At 43.4% G+C, this 12,889-nt stretch overlaps 1 protein-coding gene across 9 annotated transcripts in view; it reads right to left on the reverse strand.

Annotated features, from left to right (window-relative positions):
• The window catches only part of GSN (gelsolin), a 190,361-nt gene that overhangs the window by 91,979 nt on the left and 85,493 nt on the right, over positions 1-12,889 (reverse strand). For 6 of the 9 annotated variants that reach the window (XM_086920981.1, XM_086920976.1, XM_086920975.1 and 3 more), the window contains exons 2-5: positions 8,805-9,012; positions 5,545-5,699; positions 3,295-3,456; positions 2,995-3,144 (exon numbers count right to left, since the gene is read on the reverse strand). In XM_086920981.1, coding sequence (XP_086777107.1) covers positions 2,995-3,144; positions 3,295-3,456; positions 5,545-5,699; positions 8,805-9,000 — 663 coding nt within the window. In that variant the 5' untranslated portion in view covers positions 9,001-9,012. The remainder of the gene's footprint in view (positions 1-2,994; positions 3,145-3,294; positions 3,457-5,544; positions 5,700-8,804; positions 9,013-12,889) is intronic. The other 3 variants (XM_086920982.1, XM_086920977.1, XM_086920980.1) reach the window with 1 other exon arrangement.

Here is a 12,889-nt window from a genome sequence, read left to right on the forward strand (position 1 = left end):
TTGCTATTAGAGCAGGAACAGAATTAAAAAATGAAATTGCTGTTCAAAATCTTAGCAGTAGAATCTAAAGAGTTCTGTGGAAAAATAAGAAACGCAATGAGAGATTGTTCTACGACCGCTCGGTTTACGGCTAAGCCATGCGCCAGTCACTCCCAATTAAAACAATGCCGCATTAAGTACATTTTATTCATCTAGGTGTTTCGTAGATCAGTCTTTTTCATGTGAAGCCTTAAGTTACCGAGATCCTTGCAAACAAAACGTGCCTGAAAGGCCTTGAGCTTAAACACAGACTGGCATGACGGCTGTAATCTAGTTGCAAACCTTGGAGGGGAAAGAAGACCAGCATTTGCAATGCAATAGGTCTCGCATTTACGCGGGTTTAAGATATTGGCATTGTAAATGACAATACCTTCTATTTAGGTTTTAAAAACAAAAGTAAAAGGCATTGTTATTTGCAATGTCAATAGCTCAAACTCATAAATCCAAGACCTGTTACATTGCAAATGCATTTGCTTCACTTCACCACCAGATGGCAGTCACAGCACACACAACCATTCTGTTTCAAGGTTAAAACGAAACAGAAGTGGAATCGGTGCAGAGATAATTGATGTTCTTGAAAATGGGTCCCTTCCTCCCGCTGAAAATCTGAAGCGAAACAGTCTTGTGCTCACGAGCCGTTGTCCTTTTTAGGGAAAAATGTGTGGTACCCTGAACCCTAACACGGCGGAAGTGTTAACCTGGCATTTCACGAGCCTTACTGCAGGCTCTGCAGACGGCCATGCGTTGCCAATATATGAATTTCACATAAGCCAGCGTACAAATACTCTTCTACAAACGAGCCGCAAGGCCACCAGAGGCGCTCTACAGCCCTCCCGGAAGTCAGGGGATCAAAACAATCTTTTAAGTCTGTTAACCTCATAAGTGCTGCGCCTAGTCCAACGGCATCACTACCTCAGGAGTGCTGCCGTCGGCCGTTCGAACCTCACCTGCGCAATGGAAAGTTCAGCACTGGAGCTGGACGTTCCATAGCTGCTAAGGTGTTAAAGATTAGCTAGGAAAGTTTCCTGAAGTTATGTATTGCTACTTTAGTGGCATAACAAAACCATTGCCTGACAATAACAAGCTGTCACCATTGCCAAAGCAGAATGAAAAAAATAATTGTGCTGACAGACTAAAGGATACAGTGTAACGCCGCAAGTAAAAGATCCAGTCCTAATGGGCGGTCACAAAAGGACAGGGCGGTAACAAGGAGGGACTAAGAAGCCTCATTATCAATCGGAAGCCAGCATTTACCATGGACGATGACGCCAGCCAATTAAAAAGATGGGCAGGCTTCCACTCCACTTCTAAGACATACTCTACTACAGCATGCCTCACAGAGCGAGCACCACATGCGCTGCAATGCATGGCTCGACCAAAAAAAAAATATATATATGCGGAGGCGGCAAAGGTCTATGACTGCCCCAGACTTTATGCCAGATGCAACCTGTGGAGTGCAAAAAAACGATGGATTTGGGCCCAGATCTTTGGACTGGGATGAATGTGTGACATTGATCCACATTCGGTCCATCACCCGTTTTGTTTGCAATTGCCGCCCTAAGTGCGCTGGGGATGCTCAGACGTGGGTCCCAGGCACTCCACACCACTGGAGTCAAGCTAGCCGGGCTGATGAGGTGTTACCTCGAAACCGGTCCGGTCCTCGGATGCTTGATTCCGTTCTGGGAAAAACATGGCTTTTGTAGTTCGGACTGGACTGTTCCCATGGGGCACAGGGTCAGAGCTGATTTGCATATCACCATTGTCTAACCCAGGGTGGTGTGGAGTGCAAAAAAACAATGGATTTGGGCCCAGATCTTTGGACTGGGATGAATGTGTGACATTGATCCACATTCGGTCCATCACCTGTTTTGTTTGCAATTGCCCCAGACTTTATGCCAGATGCAACCAGCCTTGTGGAGTCTAAAGGCGCGAGCTCGGGGACCGTATTGAGAATGGCACCCCTTGTTGAACAGTAGGCAACCGTGCCGAGTAACTGGAACTGCAAGATGTGTCAACGTCTGAGGTTTGAAACTAGCAATTATCTGTAGGGTGTTGAGGATAATAACATGCTTTACAGATAACGCTTGTGCTGTTACATGGTCTTTAAAAATAAAGTGCTGTTGAAAAAACATTGTATATGTGGAAGATTTGAGACATCAGAACAGATTAATGGACATGGCAGTAGTATTAGACTGCACACCTAGATATTTTTTCTACAAAATTACACTAGAAATCAAATAGATTTAAGCATTTTGGCAATATCAGGCAAGGTAAATAAAATTTTATATCTAGACAGGACATTTTTGAAAAAATATCAAAGCACAGACAACCAAGCCAGGGCTCTAGGGGGTGGGGAGAGGATTTCAAAGGCGGCACACAAGCAACACTGAGTCTAAAAAAAATTCAACAAAAAAGTCCCACCAGTTTATTTCTTGTTATTGAAAAAAATCCCTACATGTGCAGTGTGTTTGGAACCTTTTATTGTACTTCTTTCAGGTTTAAAACATATTTCCTAAAGTGCTTTGGTCGCCATTATGTCTTACACCACTACGGCCCATGATGCTGCGGGCTTACTAATTGTCAAAGTGTTCTAGTGAGCAAAATGCTTGTATCAAGAGCACTTAAAGATTTGTTTAAACCCTTAACTAACCCAAGGACCCTAGTTTTGATGGAATTGTAACAGAATCAAATTTAAAACAAAATGAATAAACAAACTGGCTTTTCCAGTAGGAAAGAGGAAAGTCACACATTTTACATTTTGTATGGAGGACTTGGAAAAGCATGGCACAGAACGCATAGAAATGAATAATATCAGAGTTGCCATTTTATCAACACAAAGAACAGGGATTCAACACAGTTAATAGGATTTTCCAATAGATAAATAGGGCCCACATCAGACCAGTAGGTCAAGAGATAAAAACCAAAAAAAAAAAGGCATGTAGAAGCCAAGTCTACCTCTAGCATCTTCTCTCTTTCCATGCCATCTTCCACCACAAAGACTTTGGCACGGCCACTCCTTTCATTGTCACGGATGCCCTTAGAGATGTTCGTAGCCTTCAGTCGTTCAAATCTGTTGGACTTGGATCCACACCACTGGAAAATTTCCTGTAATACAAATGGACACATTAGAAGTACTGATGCAATCCTGTGGTACTCTTGGGGGGAGGGGGCTCAAGATAAAGTGATAGCGAGAATGAGGGCACTGAATTTCTAAATTGACACAAGAATTGATCCATTTTCTTCTGGCAAACTTACCTCACCCAGGTCCAGGATGAAGCAGTCTCCAGTGTTGACACTCTCCCAGCTCACAGGGACTTCAATGGCTCGCGCCAAACGACGACCCTTGATTTGGAGCAGCCTCTGGACGTTCACCTCATTGGTAGCCACATGCTTGAACCCGGATGCCACACCACCAGCCTAAAGGGCAATAGAAAAGGGAATAAATTTCACAGTTCAGTCCATATCTGAGACAAAGGATATTAGTTCTGGGTTTCTATTCAAAACACGCTACATAGAGTTTGCGATGGGATATTGTACTCCTAGATTTCCATAGGGTAAGGGCACAGTGCTTTGATGAAGTTTGGTCAGTTTGTTAAACTTTAGTGTTTTTCTTTTGCCACTTGGATTAACTCCATCGCACTGGAGCATGGTAATGTCTTGTGAGTACTGCAGGGCAAATCTTGTCAGTTGGGTAGAAGTCCGTCATCCATTTCTTTATAAATGGTTTTAATTGAGTATTATCAACACATTAATGCAAACTTTAATATGAAGATGTTGCCATGTAATACTCCACAGTATCTGGGTATGTGTGGGAGTGTTCTTATTTACTGTCAACAGCATTTGTTTAACACAAATGATTGTGAGAGCGCTTTATTCACCATAGGTGCTCCTATAGGTGGGGATAGTGGATGCTATCCCCCGGCTTGTCCTTTGTACCCAGACCCTCCCACTTCTATACAGTAATTACCTTTAGTACGCAGATTTTTGTCCGCATAGCGTTACTTCGCAAGCGTTACTACACTCGCGATGTAACATTGCGTACCATTACTACCCATGCGTTATTAGAACGCATGCGTTGTAATGGTATGCTATCCACATTGTTGTTTGGAAAAGGAGGCGCTTCTGTTTCCAAACAACGAGGTGCAGCACTGACTATGCAGGAAGACGGAGATTACACATGACGGAGAAGAAGGACCACGAGAAGAGCGGTAAGTGGGGCTGTGTAGTTTTTAGGGTTGTGTTTGTGGAGTGTAGCGTGGGGAGGGTCGAAAGCGGGGCGGTGTAGTTTAGGGTCGTGCAGGGTTGTGTTTGTGTAGTGTAGAGTGGGAAGGGACATGCAGGTGTAGTGATTTAGGGTTTAGGGTAGTGGTGTTTGTGTAGGGTAGTGTTTTAGGGTATGGTGTTTTAGGGTTTAGGGCAGTGTTGTGGTGTTAGTGTAGGGTAGTGTTTCAGGGTTTAGGGTAGTTTTGGGGTCATGCAGGCTAGTGTGTGTAGGGACAGGACTGGGGTAGGGGCAGGGTCGTGCTGGGAATAGTGTTTTAAGGTAGTGTTGGGGGGTCGTGAAGTGTAGTGTTAGAGTGTAGGGTCAGACCAGGAGGAAAGGGGAAGGTCGTGTAGGTGGTAGTGTATTAGGGTTTAGTGTAGTGGGGTGTGAGTAGTGTAGGGTACTACAGTGTGCGAGTGTTTGGGTGATTTAAGTGCAATGTTTAATTAGCATAAACCATTTGCGTTATAAATGCATGTACAAACATCGCACTAAAATCATGCGAATAAATGGTATGCAAAGTATCAACATACATTCTTCTATACATCGTCTCAATGATTAGAAAATATGCTAGAAAAACAATGTGAACAGGGCCACAAGGGACTTCTTTACTTCCTACTCAAACTCTAATCCCTCAGCAGCAAACGACTCCTCGGGGAGAGGAGTTGGCCTAACGGCTAGGGTGGTCAACCACGAACCTGGGGACCCGGGTTTGAGTCTTGGCACAGACGCTTAACATGCTGGGATTGTGGGCAAATCACTTCATCTGCCCATGCCTAACAAAAATGAATGAGTGTCCTCATGCAACGCAACTGGTGCTACGTAAAGCGCTACGATACCCCATACCGGGTCAAATTTGCACTATAAAAAAACTTTTTTAAAAACAGGATGCGGTTATGGGTGGGGCAATTTAGTGATGACAATAGGAGTTGAAGGGTGTGTGTGATCTCACTTTCATTATCTCAGCAACCTAATTTAATTGAGGTCTACAGTCAAAGACCATTATTCTACTTAAAGTAGAACAGAATCTTGTACAAAGATGAGATTTAACATGGTTGCAACAATTCAGTTTTCCCCAGACAAGCAGCACAACCAAGAAGCAGCCTCTTCACTGTGTACGCAAAGCGGCTAAAGACGGCTATCCCAGTAGATCACTCTACAAACACTCATCCAGCCATTCACTCTAAGGAGAGAAGCAGTCTTGCCTCTTTCTCTATCGTCAAGACCATCCCCTTACGCACCTTGTACTTGATGCCAGACTTGAAGTAACCAAGAAATGCAGAGGACTCGTATCCCTGCACCTCCCGGTTCTGGCGCGGTGATCCTCCAAGGTGGTCGTCCATCTGCACAGTGAAGATGGCAGCCGCTCCGCTCTCATCCTGCGAGCACTCGTCCCCTTCAGGGACAAAAGAGGGTGGCACATGGGTCAGCGACTCAAGAAATTTGCAACAAACTCAGGAAATATCCACAAATTACCACCACTATCACCACATATATAACACAATCTCCCAATGGTTTTCTAATTGACCAGATGCTGCCCTTCCAAACTGCACACAGAATAAACTTGTCAGTTTATAAACAACACAAATTGAATGATCTGCAACTAACAATGAAAGGGATTAGTTAAGCAGCTAATTTACTGCATTAACATCCGAATGATTAAAGTCCAAGTCTAGCCTGCAAGCTTCCAGGGATTGACATTTTAGCTCTCGGAGCCACCACCTGGCACCCCAATTATGGTTTCAAGAGATGGCAGGAGTAGAGGGGGAGACAGGGTTGTAAGAACCATGGTGCGTGCCAAGAAAGCAGAAACCCGCATCTCTCAGAGGAGGAAGCTACAGACCATTACAGGAAGTCTGACTCAGGAAATGGACTGCTCCACCAACAAAGAAGTGGCCTGTGGCATGAGCTGGTGTATGGGAGGAAGAGGTCTGAAATCGTCGAGCATTGTTGAGCGGAGAGAAGATGCAAACCGCTTTTGCCTATGCTGCTGAGCTGGGAAGGAAGGCTAGCTGGGCGCACTTGCTCTAGAATTTCAGGGGTTTCACATCTACACAAAACATGTATCAGGCGTTTAGTGGGTCTAAGGAGAAGTGCTCTAGACATGGTCTAAAACCTAGCATTTGGATTATTTTCCAGGGGCTAGATGTGCTCTTAGGGGAGCAAATGCAGCACACAGGTCACCACAGGGTGGATCTTGGCAAACTGCACCTATCGGTTCTGGTATGAGGGTTTGGGGTTCCAGCCTACAAGCTACTTCCTCTCCACCCAACTCCAGTGGGAGTCAGTGGCTGACAAGGCTATCACTTGAGGAGACTTATAAGGGTCACCAGTCTATACCCAGTCAACCTCAAAAGGCTTCTGGTGCCAGAGCACCCACCATGGGCTATTCCAAGTGGCTCTATGCCATAGTCATCTGCTGCACCAATAGGGCTCTCCCTTATGCTCCAGGCATGCCTTTCCCCAGTTTACCTTGTCCCCGTGGCCCTCTTACACGGGGACACCTATCACAGTGGTATAATGCCAATCTTCTACCATCGAGAGACCTCTAGTAGAAGCGTATGGAAGTGGCTCTCCTCAAACAGTTCGCTCTCCAGAGGAGTGAGCTTTTAAAGCGCAGATATATTCAACACTATGACGTATCGACTCAATAGTAAACACCAAACCAGACAGATACCCACTTGTCCAGGCCATCAACACTATGGGATTGGGCTTAAACACAGATGGTTATAAAAGGTTCTCCTTACACTCCCCATCATCTCATCCTCTACTTCGGGACAAGTGGGACACTGACTCAGGAAGGGTCTTAAACGAAGTGGAATGGTCGCGTACCCTTGCCACTGCATCACGAGTGCAGAGGAGACAGAGGCACGGCATGCGTGTGCTGATCCCAGAAGAGTGAGAGCGAGCAAGGATCAGAGGATCCTGGAGGCTACCAGAGGAGCACCAGCCAGTTCATAGGCTGGTAGTTGGGTGATTACCAAAGAAGGGAGTTGAAATAAAACTGTACAGTAACACAAGAGTATGGGGTAATCTGAACCGGAGACTAATGACTGTAGAACCAAACCCAGCGAGGGACCGGTTGGGATCACAATGCAGAAGCTGATCTACTCTAGCGCCAGGACACTAAATTGCATTGTGTACATTTTCCCATGTTTAGTATTTAGTTATAATGCACATTAAAGAAAGTTTCTCCTTGAAAGTCTAGCACAGAGTTTCACATACTTGCACAATTAATATGGGTTTTTGTGAGCTGGATACCCATACTACCACCCTGAGAAGACTGACTGTTCACCTTGACTGTTCGCCATCACTAACAGTCGGAGTCCCGTGCTAAAGGGTTGAACTTGGTTCAATTTGTACAGCCATAGGAGGACAAACTTAAGGACATCAGATGCAAAAACCTCAATCGACATTAGCAAGGTACAGTAGGCCCTGCTTGGTCCAAGGACCACCCCTTCCCTTTCCCCCACAGGGTAAGACATTTGCAGTTTAATATATGTGTAACTCAAACAGAATAGTACATTTGACTCAGTATCTCAGGTGTTTCCCACCATGATGTAATCATTTTATGATATTTCAACCTTTTAATAGGCGGATTTTAATGTGCGTTCTCACTTAAGTTATGGATTGAAACCACCACAGAGTTACATAATCATGTAAGGCAGCGCATTAAGAGGCCAATTTCTAAAATATTAGGTTCCCTGGTCTCATTCAGTGAATGTGGGAAGGTTCACTTAAGTGGTTTCTGCCCAAAAGATGGCGACACCACAGCCATTGTGGAGCAAACTTGGCATGTAGGGGACTGTAGAACCACTCAGCCTCCCCCTTGGCAGAAGGTGCATAACCGGCACTTCTAATCAACCTGGTAACTATTTAGTGGTGGCATGCTAAGTTAATCTGTTCCTAAATTGGCACCAGAAGACAATTAAATTGATATTTGCCAGTGGTGAAGCTTGGCCCTGCTTTCAGACACTACTCCACCTAGCTATGAACGACAGATTATCCAGAATTCACAAAAAGCAATGCGCTTACCTCCCTCAACCTTTATCCACACACAGTTTATACATGGGGCAGGTGACCGGGCAGTGCAGCTTCTTTCAGAGTGCTACTCGTAATCAACATGCGGGAAGTGGCATTCAAAATAAATGCAGAGAGGCTCTAAACTAACGTTATAATATTAAGTAGCTCCTTTCTGGTGTCAGGATAGCCTAGGAGCGAATAGGGACTCAAAATTTACCTGGGAAGTCCCTCGAATCATAATTGGAAGAGCTATGAATAACCAGCATGCACGGTTCTGCAAATTAGAATTGCATGCATGAACAATGAAAAACGTATGAAGTAAATCATTCTTTAAAAAAGGAACATTCCAATACAGAGCAGAAGTTGGTGGAATTTCTAGTCGTGCAAGCATGCAACTGAACTGGTTCTACTGCCAGAGCTTCATCAGGGAGTCCAAGCGAAACGTCGTCACCCTGCACAGAGGAGGACAGCGCCTTACCCAGCCAGAAATGGAGATCATACTGCAAGTTCCCACTCTTCAGTTTCATCGTGTGCAGGATCACGTATGCATCACCGGTGAAGAAGTCTCCATACAGGTTCTTTGGAACAGACACCAAGTCAAACTTCTCGACCCGCCATATCTGCAGACCTGGCTCCTTCCCGGCCTTCTGGAATTCTGGGTGATCGACCTCCATGTTGGCGGGCTGCTGCAATAAGAAGAAAAACAATGATTGGTTAGATGGAATTTGGAACAGGGATGGTGCCGGTCTAGCTTAACAGAATAAAGAGAAAATCCGTAATGGTGTAGGACCAAAACATGGCTACCACACAAACATAAGAGCTCAGGAGTGAAACTTCATACAAAGGTTTCTTAAAGATTAACTTTTTAGCTGACTAACTTATTTCATTTGGTTTTAAACAATCAAGCAAATTAATCAATCTAAAATTCTTGTAACAGTTGGACTACAATTAAGCAAGGAAGGCCATTGGAATGCACTAACTGGATCTTAACTGGAGAATATTTTAATCAAAATAGAATGCCTTAACATTATGACCCGACCCTTGATTGCATACGGAGTATAGGCTCTCTTCTACCAAACTTTTAAGGATGTATATTGTAATTGAATATATACATTGAGAATATGCGGCCATTGGTAATCGGGATCACCCAATGTGCTTGCAATGGTGTACATCTCAATATCACCCAACTAGAGAATTTTAATACACGCCCCAAGGAACCGCGGAACTACCCAGATAATACAAGAGGATGTAGGAAGGGTGCACATTTGAGGAGCTAAATTTCATGGTCGCAAGCATTGCTCTGAAAGCAACGTGGGCACTATGAAACCTTTAGGAAGATTAAAAATCCAACTTTACCAACAGGTGTTACATGCAGGTGACAGCCAAGGGATCTTTCTGGTATCACCTTAGTCTGCACCAGAGGCTCGTGAGCATCAAACATCTACCTAGCATGGTATGTGGATCTGTACAAGACCATCAGCATCACTGCAATGTGGGAAACCCCACCTGCCGGTCCTGATATTACACCAGCAATGCATTGCACAAGGATATTTTAAGGCTCCACATTTCATCCAAAAAAGCAAAGTTACACATCTCAGATGGCAGCATAGGGCTAGGTAGAACACCAAGACTGACTATTTAGGCAAGTTGCATCAACTGGAAAATACAAAAATTATAATGCAGTCAGAAGTGGGTACAAGGTATGAAAAAATTAATGTCATTTAGGTAGGTGGGAAATTTGTAGAAAAGCCTACCAGGATTCACAATTTAAACAAATGCAATAGAAAGGTGAAAGATGGCGTTTAAAAAAGTTTACATTTCCGGGAATTGAATAAAAATATTTTTTTTAAACATAAGCAGTGGTAAAGCCAAAAGGTCTTGTGTTGGCTGGCAGGCAATTGGCTTTACATATATGTAAAGTATTCTTTCAAAACATAAGAAAGGGTCACATGTCTGCACACATGTGAAGTCATAGGTGATCCTCGATTATTTTTGTAAACTTTCAGTAAAAAAACAAAAAAAAAAAAAAAAAAAAACACATTCAAAGGTGGCTGCCCAATAGTGTGCATGTGAACCCGGTTGACCATTCTGGAATTGGCTGAAAGCCCATTTCCGAGCATTGTAGTCGCAAGCAGTGTGCCTCTGATGTGACAAGTTGCAAACAGCAGTCAATGCCCAATACCACTGTCTGGGGAACTGCCAGACCCTTTCCATTATAAAATACAAGTGCAATAAATTAATTTGTTAATAAGTGAATAAGTATGTAATGGCACACAAGTCCCTGGAAGTGAATGAAACTACTTTTTCTATGGGTGATCGCATTGCACTTGAGCACAATGCAGTAGATCTCAGAATAAGCATTGGCAACGCCAATAGTTCTTGCCTATGAGAGCTATTAGCTTTGGCAAGGTGTTGTACCCATGCTGTGAAGCACACGTGCTTTGCAGTGTGGCTAAAACTAAATTCAAAAAGCCCTATGTTGCGGCCAGGGGTAATACATTTGTTTTTTAAGTACATTAGCACTAGATGCATCTTTTATTTATTTTTTTTAGCCATACTGCACAGCAGCAACTTTCTGTTATAGAGCATGGATGCAAATCATTGCCAAAGCCAGCGATGGCTATGGGGTACAGCATAAACAAAAGGCAATGGCAGAGTCAGTTCTAAAGACTAGACCTATTAGCTATGCCAATGCTAGTTGTAAGTAAAATTCTTTGTTTGATTATTTAAAATCTTACAATACTTCCATTTCACAAACATTTTCAGTTTATATAGTACAATATGATAAAAAAAATCTAAAACTTTTCCTTAAAATTAAGATTTTTTCCTCATCTATTTTTCTAATTCAGTAGTTATTATCTTTAAAAATTTTACAAAAGCAACGTTCATGACTAGTTAGATCTTGGTACAATACCCCCATGATTGAGCAAGTCATGTAATCTCCACATGTGTGAATGGGAAAAAAAAAAAATCAATTGCACAAAAAAAAAATTGCACCCATGTCCAAGTTTAAGTGAAAGTACATTTTGAAGCAGATCACATATGTTGTCACAATAAACATGCATTTCAAAGGAGAAAAGGGCTTCTTTGAAGTGTGTGTGGCATTGCATGGTACTAGGTTCAACAAGGATAAAAAAAAAAGTAGTGCCTCAACCACAGTGAAAACAGTGGAAGAACACCCATCAAGTTGAACCAATCAGGAGTTGGTCCATGCTCCAACCGAATGAAGACTAAGTGAAGCCAGCCTATTAGAAGTCAGCAAATAAGAGATAATGAAGCCAACGAATGTTAGGCAATGGGTTGGCTGCAAGCCCCTTTAAAATCTCGCAAGTGAGAGTGCATGCGCTGTTGTAGGAGACCTAAAAACAAAAGCACTGGCTTGAGTGGGCACACCCGTTGCCCATGTTGAATGCTGTAGTGGGCGGGATTAAAACATGACAGTTGGACAAAACATGAAGATGGCTGTGAGAAGATCTCAATATGTAATATTACATACAAACAATTTTTAGTAAGATCAAATGCTGTTGACTAATTCTAGACCTATAAAATAGGTTAAAACTCATTAAAAGAAGAGTATGTGCAGTTTACATCAAATGGAACCTAGACCACATTACTTATCCCATAAAAAAGCATTGCTTTTAATTTGTGCATTGAGAAAAATTCGGTAACACGTTTTAAAGTTAAAGAAATTCGAGCTGTTGGAGTGAAGTAGTGCAACTTTATGGAGCAGTCAACCAAAACGAAGATGCATAATGGCCCCAGTGATGGCAAATGCAGAAATTCTCAGCAATAGATCTGGTCCGTGCAAATCAAAATTACTACTTGACTGCACAGTCAGTAACATATTCAAAATGTTAAGTATCGTTCCCTAAGAAATGCATTGCGCGGTATTTGAATCATTAATAGCAATGCACAGAAAATAGCTCAATAGTAACGTTACATAATTGGTCTTTCCTTGCTGCAAAATGAGGTTAATTGCCATATAGACTGGTGCTTTGATGGTGCATAGGTCTAGTGGGCTGGTAGGAGTGTTCTCTGGTGCTTGGCTGTCAGTGTCATCACTGAAGGGAAACCAGCTGCTGAGGCACAGGCCACGAGCAGAGGAAACCCAATCATTCTTGCTAAGTAAACCTCAGTGACCCGCCCAGGTGCAGCAGGGCCAGGGCTGCGGGGGGTGAGTTCCAACAGCAGACTCCTGCCAGTCATTCAAGACCATCAACAAACAGACGCAACAGCAATAACACATACAAGGACATCTTCGCTATTGGAAAAGCAGGGTCAGTTACAACAGGGCGATGTCTGGAAGTCTGAAAGGGCTGAAAGCCCGAAACCGGTCCTAGGATACTTGTTTCCAGTCCAGGGAGGACCTGGCTGAGCAGTTCGGGCTGGACTGTTCCCATGAGGCACAGGGTCAAGACTGATTTGCATATGGCTGGGTTCAAAATGGGATGGCCTGGTGAGCAAAAATACAATGGATTTAGGGGGAAAAATACAATGGATTTAGGGGCAGATTACTGTTCTGCATTCGGTCCATCAATTGTTCTTTTTGGAAGGGCTGAGGCA

Source organism: Lissotriton vulgaris, chromosome 5 (assembly GCF_964263255.1).
Source record: "Lissotriton vulgaris chromosome 5, aLisVul1.2, whole genome shotgun sequence".
In the NCBI taxonomy this organism is placed as follows: Eukaryota; Metazoa; Chordata; class Amphibia; order Caudata; family Salamandridae; genus Lissotriton; species Lissotriton vulgaris.